The sequence below is a fragment of the Podarcis melisellensis genome (genome assembly GCF_964234715.1).
Source record: "Podarcis melisellensis genome assembly, chromosome: 4".
Taxonomy (NCBI): Eukaryota; Metazoa; Chordata; class Lepidosauria; order Squamata; family Lacertidae; genus Podarcis; species Podarcis melisellensis.
Window position 1 is genome coordinate 42184729 of NC_138531.1, and position 15634 is coordinate 42200362.

At 41.7% G+C, this 15634-nt stretch overlaps 1 protein-coding gene and 1 long non-coding RNA gene across 6 annotated transcripts; one reads left to right on the forward strand and one right to left on the reverse strand.

Moving 5' to 3' along the window:
- Positions 1-828: 828 nt before the first annotated feature.
- Positions 829-7595, reverse strand: LOC309368873. Of its 2 annotated transcripts, none has more exons than XR_014167930.1 (4): positions 7158-7595; positions 5058-5210; positions 1906-2058; positions 829-1593 (listed from the first exon to the last, which is right to left on the reverse strand). It is a non-coding gene; the product is annotated as an uncharacterized lncRNA (long non-coding RNA). The 2 variants fall into 2 exon arrangements; XR_014167931.1 differs by having other exon boundaries at positions 6640-7595.
- A 124-nt stretch (positions 7596-7719) lies between these two features.
- On the forward strand, positions 7720-15092 carry PRDX4 (peroxiredoxin 4). 4 transcript variants are annotated; one of them, XR_014167921.1, is made up of 8 exons: positions 7720-8114; positions 10150-10267; positions 12013-12129; positions 12475-12597; positions 12993-13189; positions 13474-13508; positions 14758-14804; positions 14980-15092. XR_014167921.1 is itself a non-coding variant. In XM_081909219.1 (8 exons), exons 1-8 carry the CDS (start codon positions 7847-7849, stop codon positions 14981-14983), a joined length of 843 nt encoding a protein of 280 aa, XP_081765345.1. In that variant the 5' UTR covers positions 7721-7846; the 3' UTR covers positions 14984-15092. The 4 variants fall into 4 exon arrangements, 3 of the variants coding, with proteins under 3 accessions (XP_081765346.1, XP_081765345.1, XP_081765344.1); XM_081909219.1 differs by having other exon boundaries at positions 7721-8114; positions 12993-13123; XM_081909220.1 differs by lacking the exon at positions 14758-14804.
- The last annotated feature ends 542 nt before the right edge of the window (positions 15093-15634 follow it).

The window sequence follows — 15634 nt, forward strand, 5'->3', positions numbered from 1 at the left end:
TCTAAAGTTACACATCTTTGAATTTTGTAATATCATTCTCCAGTCAAGTGCTGTGTACATAGATGTTTATACTAAGGTAAAGTGTACATAAAAATGTTAGATTAGTGAAAATAGCATACAAAAAGCAATAAATAAAGAGGAAATTGCTTGCTTGTATATACAGTGGTACCTCTGGTTAAGAACTTAATTCGTTCTGGAGGCCCGTTCTTAACCTGAAACTGTTCTTAACCTGAGGCACCACTTTAGCTAATGGGGCCTCCCGCTGCAGCCGCCGTGCAATTTCTGTTCTCATCCTGAAACAAAGTTCTTAACCCGAAGTACTATTTCTGGGTTAGTGGAGTCTGTAACCTGAAGCGTCTGTAACCTGAAGCAGCTATAACCTGAGGTACCACTGTAAAGCTATTTTTCATACAAAAAATGAGTATGAGAAGAAATTTGCACTAAAATGTGGATAAATTTTCATGAGAACTTTTAAAAAATTGAAAATTGATTTGACAATGTGGAAAACTGAACTTAAGAACATTTATACATGTTTTTTAACCATGACTGGCAATGGCTCGCTGTCCAGAGTTTCAGGCAGGACTCTTTCCCACCTCTACCTGAAGATGCCTGGGAATGAACTTGGGCCTTCTGCATGCCAAAGCTCTGCCCCTGAGTTACAACCATTCCCTCATATACCGTATGAAAGGTGTGGGGAACCTTTGGCCCTCCAGATGTTGCTCAGCTACAACTCCCATCAGCTTCAGCAAGCATGGCCCAAAGGACCAAAAGTTCACACCCCCTGCTGTATGAGAAACACACACACACAACACACACACACACACACCCTTCAAGAGTGCAGAAGTCGTTCATTTATTTCATTTATTTATATAGCCATATCCTTCTTTTTACTCCACATGGAGTCCCCAAAACACGTTGTAAACAGAACAAAACAATAGCATCAATTTAAAACCACAAGTAATTTGTTTAAAAACAAAACTATATAAAAGGCATTTCTAAACAAGGCTGTTTCCCTGAAGGTTAGGAGGGAAGGGCTGAACGAACCTCTTGAGGAAGATTCCAGACCTTAGGATCCACCACTGAGAAGACTTGTCCCCCATAACCAACAAGCACATCTCAGACAGCATTGAGGTGTGGTCCAGAGTCTCCTCATAAGAGCTTAATAGATAGACAGAGCCATGTAAGAACAGCCAGACCTTTAGGTATTCCAGACGCAAATCATTTAGCTTTGCAGTGGCTCCTTCTGTGTTTCTGAGCGGAATTCAAAGTACCACTTGTTGTCTTTAAACTTTAAAGACAACCAGTAGCACTTTGATTTGGGCTGAGAAACGCACCAGGACGCAAAGCAGATTAAATAGCAATGGAGTCAAATGCTCTAAATAACAACACACGCACCACATATCAACAGTCTGGCAGCGGCATTCTGAACCAGCTATAGTTTTCAGATCTTCAAAGGCAGCTCCACCTAGAGCATATTGTAACAGAACAACACAGTTGTTATGTGGTAGTTTGGATCCAGGCCATTATCTTCATGGGGGTTTTTTCTGCTGTGAAATCTGCCATCGAGGTATGAAAGTAGGAGAACACTGCCACCTATTGAAAAAATTGATAGCGATCTGGTTATTGAGGTATCTACATCTTTCCAAAAACAACTCTAACCCACTCCTAAGCCCAAGGGACTTTCAAATAGTTACACTGATCCTTGCTTATGTAACATATATTATTTGACGTTCTAACCAATTGCTGCATGTTCCTAGGTGTAAAGCAGGTGTCTAAGATTCAATAAGTCCTTGTTGTAAAATCCCACCACTACCAGGAACTCGGTGTCTTTAGGCAAGGTGTGCTCTCTTTGCTTATGCCCTGACCCTCTTCATATGCAAGACAGGAATAATAATATTGACCTACCTCTTTGGTTTGTTGCAAGGTTTAGAAACAGGATAATATATGTGGAGTGCCTGCTTAGAAACTCAAAAGCATTGTGCAAATGCTATTATCTGAGATTTCCAAATGGAATCAAGAGCATGTCCAATGCACACACAAGGCCACAGGTGGGCATTTCTTAAATGAAAGAGATATTTTCAGACACATGCATACACATGCATGTGCTATGAATTCAGTTCAGAATTATAAGACTCAGAGCTGATTTTGACAGATTAATTTGACAAGCATTGTGAAGTGGCAGTCAAATATTGGGAGGTCTGTTAAATCCACTCTGCAAAAACTATAGCTATAGATAGATTTTGTTGTTGTTTAGTCGTGTCCGACTCTTCGTGACCCCATGGACCAGAGCACTCCTGTCTTCCACTGCTTCCTGCAGTTTGGTCAAACTTATGTTCGTAGCTTCGGGAACACTGTCCAACCATCTCGTCCTCTGTCGTCCCCTTCTCCTTGTGCCCTCAATCTTTCCCAACATCAGGGTCATTTCCAGGGAGTCTTCTCTTCTCATAAGGTGGCCAAAGTATTGGAGCCTCAGCTTTAGGATCTGTCCTTCCAGTGAGCACTCAGGGCTGATTTCCTTCAGAATGGATAGGTTTGGTCTTCTTGCAGTCCATGGTACTCTCAAGAGTCTCCTCCAGCATCATAATTCAAAAGCATCAATTCTTCGGTGATCAGCCTTCTTTATGGATACACACAGACAAATGCCACACTGGCAGTTTAGCAAGGAATTGCTTTTTTTCCACTCCCCTTTTATGGAGAAACCAGATACTATTACTCCCAGATGTTTACACTCTGAAGTTTCTATTTCCCCCACCAGATGTGATTTGTGGGGACTTTCCCTTCTGAATCTGATACGGCATTGTTTTACTTTGAACTGGTGTTCCATTTAAATAAAGTTTTTAATTATGATTATATTTTTATCAATTTATTCTCATCATTTTTTTACTTTTCATTTTTATATAGTGAAATACTACTCTTTTGCTACAGAAAGAATTCAGAAAGAAAGAAAAATCTGTATTTAAAGTGCACTCCATGGAAACAGTAACTGATATTAATAGGCAATGAAGGTGACTGTTCCAGATGCAATTAACAGGCTATTCATCAGTAACCTAAAAGCCACATGGAACAGGAAGCAATAAAAGGGATAGGGAGCTTTTAATCAATATTGAAAAGAATCTTAACTGAAGAGGACAGACTTCTGAGTAAGCATTATAGAAGGATCTTAGCCATGGAGAAGGACCGCTTAATATGTATGGAACCATTACTTCAATGCCATCTCCAACTGATTGCAGGAAGCAATACCTCAGCAGTGCTAAAGAGATATACAATGGTACCCCGGGTTAAGAACTTAATTCATTCTGGAGGTCTGTTCTTAACCTGATACTGTTCTTAACCTGAAAAACCACTTTAACTAATGGGGCCTCCCACTGCTGCCGCTGCGCCGCCGCTGCATGATTTCTGTTCTCATCCTGAAGCAAAGTTCTTAACCCAAGGTAGTATTTCTGGGTTAGCAGAGTCTGTAATCTGAAGCATCTGTAACCCGAGGTACCACTGTATTATGGATAGATGGAACTGTGGTTTTAAAATAACTACTTAATGCTCATTTTCCCCCAAGGTGTATTGAACAGGTACACCATAAGTCTAATAAACTAAACACCTTTGTGAATCATATTCAGCTGAATCATAACCAGACTTATACTGTATAGAAAAGTACACTTACTTTCATCACCCAAAAGATGGAAAGCAGTCACCAGAACAAGAATGTCTAAGCAGATGATAATAACCTGTCACCATTGTTCAATCAGCCCATGTTTGCATTGGTTTAGCTAATTGATATTGCCAGAAGTTGCTTCCAGGCAGGACTGTAAAATCAAAAGCTGCTCAGGAAGCCAAATCTTTATGTGTGCAGAATTCCTTTCTACAGGCACTTTGCAGTCCCTGCACATTACTCTACCCACCAGTCTGTCTTAGTGAGAGCCAGAACATTTCACTTTTCCAATTAGTAATTTTCATCATGTTCATTCTACTGAGCATAACACCACTTTGGAACCACATTTCTTTTTATTCCCTGGTAGAAAATCCCCTCTCCCTCTGCTTTATAGATTTTCTCTCATATATGACAGCCAGTGCCATATATTTGTTGAAATGCCCTTTTCAGTTTGAGAAGATAAAAGGAGCTAGCTAGCAATTTCAGCAGAATATTGTTAAATATCAGTGAGTGCCTCCAAAAAGTGGCAATGAATGCCATGTTGCAGTCCAGATATTACATTTGGCATAATGTTTTCCATACTGCAAAAAAAAAAAAAGATATTGGAAATGTTCCATTGTATATTGCACTTAAAATACACTTAAAATGGTGTATTTGCAGCTGTATAACTGAGTCCCTTGTCTACACACATTAGGGAGATGCACATATGCAGGAGGAAGAGTGGTCAGATCATTAGTTCAGTCACTGTGTACAAGGCAGATTACATACCGTGTATATTATACTTGTACCAGAGGGAATTAGCAATCACAGTGTCAAGGAAGGTACCATATATTGCAAAAATGGAAGATTGATTGCTATGCATTTTGTCAAAGAAACTGGCAGTATTTAAATTTGACCTTTGGATAGCGCTAAGAAGACCCTAATGCCAGTTACAGAGAGGAGAAGGCAATTACGACCAGACTGGCATGCACAGAGCTGCATTAGGTTAAAGAGGGAAGTTCAATGCAAATACTCCTATCTGTGGGCTTGGGGTGCTGGGTTCTGAGACCAGAAAGGGGAACCATCTGTAAGACTTGGGTATTTGCTGCCTATGCCCACATCTGGTCAGGTGAAGTGATATGTCCTTGACAAAGTGACATATGCTGCTTTGCGTATAAAGAATGTAGGCACATTTGTTTGGGAGCAGACAAGCAATTGCCTTGCTTTGGTGTCCATCCTGCATCTATAAAAGCTGGGAAGCCTAGCAGGCCGCTTTGCTGCTAAGTCTGCATCTTCTTTAATAAAGCAGTAGAATTGGCCATTCTGATGTTTTTGACATCCTTCTTTGGTATCCCTGTACCCAACCCCTCCCCCGAGCCCTGCTTTGGGCCTGCAGTTCAGAACAGAGAGCAAGTGAAGTGAAAATTAATACCTTGACTGTTCCAAGATGGGAAAAGTGGAGAAGCTCTTCTTCAGAGCGTAGCAGTAAATCAGTAAGCTGTCTTTGTGTTAGGACACTGGGGGTTTCGCCATTCCTCACAAATCCTTGGCGATCAGACACTCTGGCTCTTAAAGATAGCTCTTGCTGTCAACAAACAACCACAGAAAAGGCAATGATAGGAGGCAAAGGATAGAATGAGCCCTCATAGGTTTCCTTGAGCCCAACATTGCATGAAACTGATCTTGCAAGGAATTAATATTTGTTGCTTTTGGGCCTCGACAGAAGCCCTGAGTATAACATAACAGATGGAAAGGAAGGTAGAAGACACTGAGGACCGAGGTAACGAAAAGGAGCCAAAATGACTAGAACCGGAACAATCTAAGATAGGAAAGATACCATGAGAACTAATGTTTTGAAGTTTGATCGCCTGTATTCTAAGCCACGTTAAGAATAGTTTAGCACATGCAGTGGTACCTCAGGTTAAGTACTTAATTCATTCCAGAGGTCCGTACTTAACCTGAAACTGTTCTTAACCTGAAGCACCACTTTTAGCTAATGGGGCCTCCCACTGCTGCCGCTGCACCGCCACTGCTCGATTTCTGTTCTCATCCTGAAGCAAAGTTCTTAACCCGAAGTAAAATTTCTGGTTTAGCGGAGTCTATAACCTGAAGCATATGTAACCTGAAGCGTACGTAACCCAAGGTACCACTGTACTTGAAAGCAAGTTGCACTGAAGCATTGAGACTTGCTTCCATGTCAGCATGTTTAGTATCTAATGGATAGTTTTATTTCATCCTTTCTAGGGTCAAAATTGCATGTGCATTTTAATCTGTTTTAATTTTGATATGGCAACCTTCCCTTTCAGTTAATGAACATATCACCATTATTTTCCTGACTGAAATGTCACGTGCCTTCAGAAGGCATCTCTCCACATTCCTATCCTAAATACCAGCCAGACTGACCTGTATGTGCCTGAAATACTGCTAGTTCCTTCATGGTTTCCTCCTACTCCCCTATTCTCCTGTGAAATTGACAAAGTCAGGGGGAAACCATATCAGATTCACCTGTGCCTCTAGTTTCTTGGTTGATAAAAGTATTCCTGTGTGCAACTAGACTGGTGTGCTGTGCATACATAATTTTTGAAGTAGGAAAAAACTGCCTGCTCTGCTGAGTAGTAACAGTAACAACAGCAGAGAAGTAAGATGGACATGTGATGCTCTCATAGCCTCCATGAAAGTGCTAAGGTTTCCCCCTCGACATTGTTAGTTTCACAAGAGAGGGAAGAAGGGACATGGTAAAGGGAAATCTGCCTCTATAAAACTCACTTCCATAGAGAGGAAAACATTCTCAAATACATACACTGTAGTTCAATACAAGAAAAATGGTGGGTGGACTATAAATTGAGATTCAGATACATAACATGTTCGCAAGTGGCACAAAAATGCAAGAAGCATGAAATGTAGCTATAAATGCCTTCCTGCACAGTCACTAATCACTTTAAAAATCAAATACTGTACAAGTACGTTTAAAATTGCTTTTCTGTCTTTCACACAACATAAGGAAAAAGCAGCACCTCTACAACCAGGGGTGGGTCACCTTTTCCAGATTCTGACCTCTCCCACCACCACCCCTCAGGCCATTTTGGCAGATGCAATCAGCTGATGCCATTAAGTGAGGTGACAGCTTCAAAAGGGCTTCCTGTCAGCAAAGTTGTATGTAGAGGAAAACTGTGTGCTGACACAGTTTGACTCCAAACTTTAGCTTGGTCTGCATGAGCTGCATTGGGCATGGCAGAACAGGATTGGCAGCAGTCAAAGTGCACACAGGAGTTGGCTGCTGCTGCTGCTGCTGCTTTTCACTGAATTCCCCTCTGCCCATATTTTCCAGTAAACAACTGCAAAAAAGTGAAAGCGTGTCCTTGATAATTCAGCACAGGGTTACCATGTCCTGGATTTCATATATTGATAATAAATAACTGATAGCAAACAATTGCAAAAAAAAAAAAGTGAAAACATGTCCTTGATAATTCAGCATAGTGATACCATGTCCTGGATTTCATTTATTGATAATAAATCATTTTTTATTTAGCACCTGTTTCTGGTCAAGTGAATTAGACACTTTGTTAATGAGAAGCTGGGTCTTTCATTGCTTTCCCTTTACGAGAATGCAAACAGGAGCTGCTACTGTTGTCCTTGTTATGGTAACACGTTTCTATGCTTCCTTCATGGCCAGCGATTCAGTTCCAAAAAGGAGCAAGCAGCTGTGAATCAGATGCTCTTCAGACATCTGTGTCCTTTCTCAGAGAAAGTTTTGGGAATGCAGCTTTTAAGATTACTCTGGGGGGAAATGCCACACAAGTATAACAATTCAGCTGCTGATCGGAATGCGATGCCACATCCGATGTTGCACTGACACTCAGGTCACCTAAAGCAGGGAATGAGAACCCGTGGCCCTCCAGGCGTTGCTGGGATCCCCTCAGCCCGGGCCAGCATGCCCAACGGTCAGAGGCGCCTCCTGGAGAGCGGCCAAGCTCCCTCCCGTGACGCGGCTGCATTCGCCCCTCACAGACTAGGGTGCAGCCAGCGGGACATGCGCAACTGCGCCTCAGCGGAGCACAAGCGGGGAACCGCCGCGAGGGGAAGAGGGCGGGCGTGTCAGCGTCGGCCGTCGGGTCCCGCCCCCAGAAGCAGCCCGGGCTCCCGCGCCTGCCTCTTCCTCCCGCCGGGCCTCGGCGCTGCCCTTCTCTTTCCTCCCTTAGCCGGGGGCCAGCGAGACGTGCCATGGAGCCGCCGCGCGCCGGGACACCGGCAAAATGCCAGGGGGCGGCGGGGGGCGCGAGGCGCCCGCGACGGTTGGCGACGCGGCCGTTGGCCGTTGGCGTGCTGCTGGTGCTGGCGGCGGTCATGACCGAGGAGGCGGCCACCGCCGAGGCTGCGCAGGGCTCGGGCGACGAGAAGTGCCACTACTACGCGGGGGGCCAGGTGTACCCGGGCGAGGCGTCGCGGGTGCCCGTCCGAGACCACTCGCTGCACCTCAGCAAGGCCAAGAGTAGGTGCCGGAGAGGCCCGGCGAGGCGAGGGAGGGAAGGCGGGAGGGAGAGAGACTAGAGGCGGCTGCCTCGTCGCCTCATCCTTGGCGCCCAGGGAGAAGTCGGGGCGGCGGCCAGGAGGAGCCCCTCAGCCCTTCCCCTCCCTGCTCCCTCTGTTTTCTTTTTTTTTTTACTCTTCGTTATTGTTCGTCTCGACGTTGGCATTGTGCAAAGCAAAGCAAAACCCCACCCACCCACAGCCCCCGCTCCAGTTTTGTTCCCTTGCGGGGAAGAGAATTTACGGGGGTGGGAAGTGGGGAACACGCGAGTGCTGCTGAGACGCGCAGGACGTGCCGTGTTAGTTAGAGACGCTGCTGGGAAATTGGGGGGGGGCGTGGGACGGGAAATGATGTCGCTGCAGCAACGTGGCTTCTTGTCGTTGTTGATCTCCTGCAGCAGAAAAGAGGGGGGGAGAGAGAGGCCTTCAAAGAAGAAAAGTGATTATTCCGCAATAGGCAAAACAGAATCAAGTGGCCACAGGCCTCATCCGTGTTTCTTCTTAAGCTCCCCTTCCAAAAAGGAACAGCAGGTTAAAGCCAAAGAAAAGTGCTCTCTGCCTGCAAATTGGGTAGAGTTTTGAAGGCTTTCCCCCCAGCGCAAATGGTAGAGTGAGAATGGGTTAAATTTAAAAGAAGCATCACCCTCTTGTTTCAAATATTTACTTTCCTTGTCGGTGCACGGTTGATCAGAGGGTTTTGTGTGTGTGTGTTTTTGGTAAGGACACGTCAGACAAAGGCTATTGCTTTGAAAGTGCAGAGAGGTTTTTAAAAGAAGAAGTTTAAGGCTGCAATCCTACACCTACTTACCTAAGAGTTAGCCCCATTGAACACAATACTTCAATGAGTAGCCATGTGTTTTACAGCATTCTGAAATGATAAGAGTGGCATTCTGTACTACAGAACAATCAACTTAATATGCTGGTTTTCAAAAAAGTTTCACCTAAGTACCTCTTGGTAAGAAAACTGCAAGATTGAATAATCTGGCAGATTTCTTGTTTGTTTTTTAGAAAATTTTCAAAGAAGGCAAGCTTTGTATCCAATAGTGACTTAGTTCCAAGAATGGCTTGTCTATTTTTGTAAATAGTCATCATAAACTGATCTAGTAAGAAGGTGCTTTGTGTATATGTCTTTAGGTTGCAATCCTAATTCATATACATACTGTATTTACATTTAATTCAGTAGGGCTCACGTCTGAGTGGATACAGAGTTTTGTTAATCAATGGACAGTGATTCTTTAGTTTTCATACTTGGGCTGCAGTTGGGTCCATTTTTTATATATCTCAATTATGTTTTTCATCAAGTGGTATCTTCAGTGTCACCAAGCACTGATTACTGTGATTTAGATTGCTCCCTTTCACAGTGCCATTGAAGATACTGTCGGATGCAATATATTTTGAATATCAGCTGCTGGGAATCAGAACAGGGAGGGTGCTTAGTCACTGGGGTCCCATTTGCAGACTTCCCATATGTGTCTGTCTGGCTACCACTAGAATAGGATGCTGAAGTAGCATCCTTTGGCCTGAATCCAGCTGGTTTCTTCTGATGATATCATACTCTAACCTTGTGAAGTATGAGTTAACAAAAGTTTCGTAGAACCTCAAATCCCAATCTTCAGCACTGCAGCTATCCCTTTAGCTGCCATTTCTTAGTGCACACCTTAGTACCAACATTCCATTCACCCACCCTATGAATTTCCAAATTTGTGCTGACATAGTTCCAAACATTTGTGTTGCACACATCACCGGCAAATAAATAAATAAATAAAAATGTGTGCTATGGCATTAGTGTATGCTTGTTGGTACACCAGTTCTCAGTAACTTACTGTAAGTCATAAGAACCGCAACTGAAATAATTTTTCCAATATTTGAGTTCTTCCAGCATTGCTTCTTTAAAATGAACATTATATGTTTTAATCTATTCAAAGAGAAATATTGCATTTATATCCCAGCACAATCAGGCAAAATGAATTAAAGTACAATGTATCCTTCATTTTTAGTTTCCGAACCAGCACCCTATTGGGAAGGAACAGCAGTCATCAATGGAGAGTTTAAAGAGTTGAAATTAACGGATTTCGAAGGAAAATACCTTGTTTTCTTCTTTTATCCACTTGACTTGTAAGCAAAACACATGAAATATATGTATAATTTCACAATATAATGCTTGCTGATCATAGCAGTCTTTTCATTTTTAGGCCAAAAAAAATGCTTATCTAACAGGAAGAATTAGAAAATATAAAATTATGAAAGTGGCTATGGAAATCCCACAAATTATAATCCTAAGTGTTTTCTCGATTTACTGGGGTAATATGTGTGAAATTCACAATGATCCATGGGTGGGGGCAGCTGCCCCCCATCAAGTAAATAAAATTACCTAACTAAGTGACCAATTGCATTGCAGATAACTCGGTTCTGCCCCACCCCCCAACATAATTCCTGCCTCCTCCCCCCCCCCCCAAATAAATCCTGGCTACTCCCATGCAATGATCATCAATCCTTCTAATTCTGAACTTGTATGGTCTGATTTTTTTGGAGTAGGACAACAGGACAGGGCCTCCTAGAGATATGGTAGTAGTCCCTATGCAAGCTGTTAGTATGTAAATGGGATTACAGCCCCGCAAGGACTCATGGTCAGGGCCATTACTCTCCAGAAATGTCCCACTATACACTATACAGGGCAGAGCCCTGTAGCACTATGTAGCAAGCAAAAGCAAGCTCACCCAGTGGTGTTTACCAAGAGCAGTGAAATGGTGGGGAGGTTGATGTGGTACAGGAACACTGGTAGGAATGCTGGATTGGCTGCACCAGTGTGCCCCTATCACACCAATCTTCCTGCTACTTCGTCCCTCCTCCTGGAAATTGGCAGCCGTCCCACTGCCATTTACCAGGCACTGTGGGTCTGCACCACCCAACAATTTTGTTTCTGGTTGCATAAAAAGCTTTCAAGAGGGTGGAAAAGAAAAGGTGTCTCTTTCCATTGTTATGGTCTCTAGCAAGTAAATTTTCCCCCTTGATAATCTGCTTCTGTAGGCCACTGAACATGCTTAGTCCTCAACAGGCTGTTTAGACTTTTTTCTTCTTATAAAAACATGAATACTTCTATAGGCCTAAGGAGTTCGTGTAAGCATATAAAAATCAGAGCCTTGCACCAATTTTGTAGAAATCATCTGAGTAGCCTCCTGAAACCTTCCCCTGTATGTTTATACCCAAAGCTGCACTACAAGGACAGGGTCCCAGCTTGCTGAAGCCCTGAACAGAATAACTTGTATTAGGGGCTGGGGATATGCCGCAGCATTTTGTTCTGAATCCCCACTTAATAATATGACTTTATCATCATGGCCGTCATCCTCAGTACAAGAAGATTATATAGTTGATTGATTCTTGAAGTGAGAGACAAATAAGATCGTTTTCTATCAAACATAATAATGTTGAACTTGACTGCTGCTTACAGACTGGAAATAGAATTTTCTGTCTAGTGGTTCACTCAAAATATTTGCTGTAGCACCATATAAGTATTTAGGATGACACGTATCAACAGCTATGTGGACACATCACAGAGTATGTAGCTATTTTGGCACTGCAAGATGGTTGAATAAAATACACTGCCAAAAATGTTTAGAATAGGATGCTAGAGTTTTAGAAGTTGTAATGGAATAAAACTTATTTTCCTACACTCATCCTTGATTCAGTGACCAATGAAGGCTATAAATGGGCAGACATAAATTAATAATAAATAAATAAATAAATAAATGACTGGAAAATTGAGTGCATTGTAGAAAGCAGTTCATCTCTGTTTTAGTGATTAGTTATAAGAAGGGATCTGTTCTTTTTAGAAATTTACATTTTTCTCTCTTTAAATTTAGCACATTTGTATGTCCAACGGAGATCATTGCCTTTAGTGACAGAATTGAAGAATTCAGAGCAATAGGTGCTGAAGTGGTTGCTTGCTCAGTAGACTCGCAGTTCACTCATTTAGCATGGTAAGTCCTTTTCCCCTTTCATTTACACAACTTATTGGTAGCTGTTACATTTTCTGTACAAGGCAGAAATCTTGATTGGAAACGTGGGACTGTTAAGTAAGTGCAGCCATCCCATGAGTATAGCTGTCTGGTTACAGGAGGCCTGTCAATGGCAGGAGGAATGTGTCATCAGGAAACTTCCATTTCTGGAGAAGTGTACACAGGAGAGGGTGAGGGAGATGCAAAGACTAGATCAGGTCCATTAAATTCACCACCTACCATGTAGACACTGTGACTGATACTAAGTTGATAGTGCAGGTATGGAATAGTTCTCACTGAAGTATTTGGTGATCTTCATTGCTATAGGATTAATACAGCTCGGAAGCAAGGAGGACTGGGACCAATAAAGATACCACTTCTTTCAGATTTGACGCACCAGATCTCAAAAGATTATGGAGTTTACCTAGAGGATCAAGGACATGCTCTTAGGTATAATGTTAACTATTCCATTTCCTTCTCTGTCTGCTACTCAGATAGTTATAGATTATTGTCATATTTTTCCTGCATGATGCTGTATTCTGTTACATTCAACAAAAATCTGTGTTTAAAAAAGCTGCAAGATCAGAATTGCTAATTTTACAATAGCAGTCTATTGGAGAGAAAAACTTGACTAGAACAAGAGCACAGTTCTTAAAAGTTGGGTTAGCAATTAGTTATTTCAGTGGATCTATGACGTGCAGTTAGATCCCATAGTGAAATAAAATGTATGGCTTTCGGTGAAGAGTTGATGCAGGTGTTTCGCAGACAGGTGTAATATATATATGCACAGAATGAGGTTATTGATATTTGTCTTGCCAATTTCTCTTATATTTATGTTTCCACAGAGGCCTGTTCATTATTGATGGCAAGAAAAATCTTCGACAAATCACAATGAATGATCTTCCTGTTGGCAGATCTGTAGATGAGACTCTTCGTCTAGTACAAGCATTCCAGTATACTGACGAACATGGAGAAGGTATTTCCTGCAGGGTTAAACATTCAGTTGCCTACACAGAAAAGAAAGATTTCTTCTAGATAGCAAGTAAGAAAGCTGAGACTGTTAGATATTTTGACAAATTACTGTTGGTCTTAACATTTCTAGCAGTCTTCAATACTATGATGCCTGGTTCCTGGTATTAGTTGTAAAACTAATTGAGAAGTTCTCAGTCTATGATTAAATCCTACTTCATTCAGCTACCTCATCATATATAGATTTGTACTTGCAGAAAATGAATTATTTATTTCATGTTCCACAGAACAAAAGGAATAGGAAGGCAGGGTTATTTTTAACCATGAGCTTAATGTCTCCTTTCCTTGTCTTCTTAGTTTGCCCTGCTGGTTGGAGACCAGGCAGTGAAACAGTAAGTTGGTGTTTATAAATATAATTGGAACATAGTTTTTCCTTCAATGCTCCATTTGAATTTTTTTATCGTATGTCATGTGGGGAATGTTATCAGCAGGCCAAAAGCAATGCATGGACAATTTGAATGCCATTTGAAACCTTGCCTTTTACTTCTTCATCTTATCTCTGTCAGCTTTTCCAATATGCTTTTCTTGCTAAGATTTTACACAGTGAAGGAAAAATCAAGACTAAGTATTTCCTTAAGGTGCTTGCATGTTAGATAACTGCTACATGAATAGCATTATAGTTGTGCAAAAACCTGCTCCAAAACTCTATAGCATTTCAGTAAGATACAAAAAATCACAAGTACTAGTAATTTTGCACTCTTAACTTATAACAGTATCTTCATTGGTCAATAGATTTCCCAGTCTCTGAATACATCCACTTAGGCTACAGTCTTATGCACATTTAACTTGGAATAAGTCCCCTTAAATTCAATTGGAGTTAATTTTGAGTAGGTATGCACAGGGCTGCAGTCTTTATAAACATTTTGTAGAAGTATTTGCCATTTATTTCTACATTATAGACTTTCAGAATTAAGAAACATCAAAGTTGAGGATATTAATCTGAGATTTTTGGCCAGTGACTTGACAAGTGCAGCAATGGCATAACATGTGGTTTATCACAAGTGCAATTGTAGACAGGTCACAAAAGAACACTGCATGTGTTCTCAAGACAGTTCTACATCCCTACAGTAGTTTGTTTTATCCAGACATGTTACTGAAGGACACCAATGATTCCAGTCTTCCCCCTTATGATTTTGGGTACAATCCAAAGAGCATTAGGTGCACCTCGGTACAAGAAAAATCCATGGAGCTTATCAGTGCAATCCTATGCTCACATTATGATTGGGGTGTATGTGTCACCATATCCAGTGTGTGAGGGGAAGAACACAGTCAGAAATTACAAAATCCATACAAGCAAGAAGCATTATCGAAGATCATGGACACATTCCAGACAAGCAAAAACACTTGTTAGAGAGCAGGGCCAGTGAGGAGAGGGAAAGATAAGACGCATGGAGGGCCAAGACTACTCACCCTTGGTTTACCATATCTGAACTGGTGTAACTGTAGTTCTTACCAGGAAACTGTAGTTCTTACCAGAGGTAGGGCACATGAGTGTGTAGGGTACTCTGTATCACCAAACTATTGTGACATGAAAACAGGAATACACTAATAGCTGTAGCCATGCCTTCTGCATGTGTTTAGATCAAACCTGAAGATGCTATGAGAATGTGGTGGCCAAGAGAAGATTTGTAAGTACCGTTGGGTATTTGAGTACCTGTGTTATCTTGGGGAACTCATTGGCGAATGGATGGGTCTAATATACATCCAGTCATCAGCACAGGACTTGGTTCACTTTATACAGCAGATATATTACAAACATTAGACTATTTTGGTTTTGATTGTGACTTTTTTCTCCTTATCCAGATAATTCCAGATCCTGCAGGAAAACTGAAATATTTTGGTAAAGTGAACTGACTGCTTTCTTCTACAATTCACAGCTAAAAATCTGCCAATAAAAGTTCCACTAATTTTGATAATTGCTTGTGTGTTGCTTCTTGGTGGATTTGTACCAGTGTTTCGTTCAGTGTGTATAAGGCTTCTTGTTCTACTAAAGTAGAATAGCAGTGAAGCAGTGCTAAAATATTACCATGTAAAATTACTTACACTGTTGGAAGTCTCATGCTGCTAGTCACACTAATAACTATTTCTAACCCAACTATATGCATGTTTAAAGCATCGTGTTCCATAGAATTTAGTGTGCAAATTAATCTCGCACACCGAAACCAAGGACACACACACACTCATCAGCTGATTGATCAACCCTGCTTTCTACAGGGAAAGCAGCTGCATTTCTGCCTGACATCACAGGAAGGTAGGTGCGTATGGTTTGTGGAAATCAGCCTTGCAGGGCAAGCAGGAAGCTCACAGGCTGGAGGTTGCCCACTCCAATATATTGATTACATAATTCAGACCTCCCATATTCTATGATTACTATTTTGAAAACACAGAGTCAAAACAAATGAGTGCAAGATGGGCATGAGAAGAAGGTAATCATTGTTCATTTGTGCTGCCCTCTGCT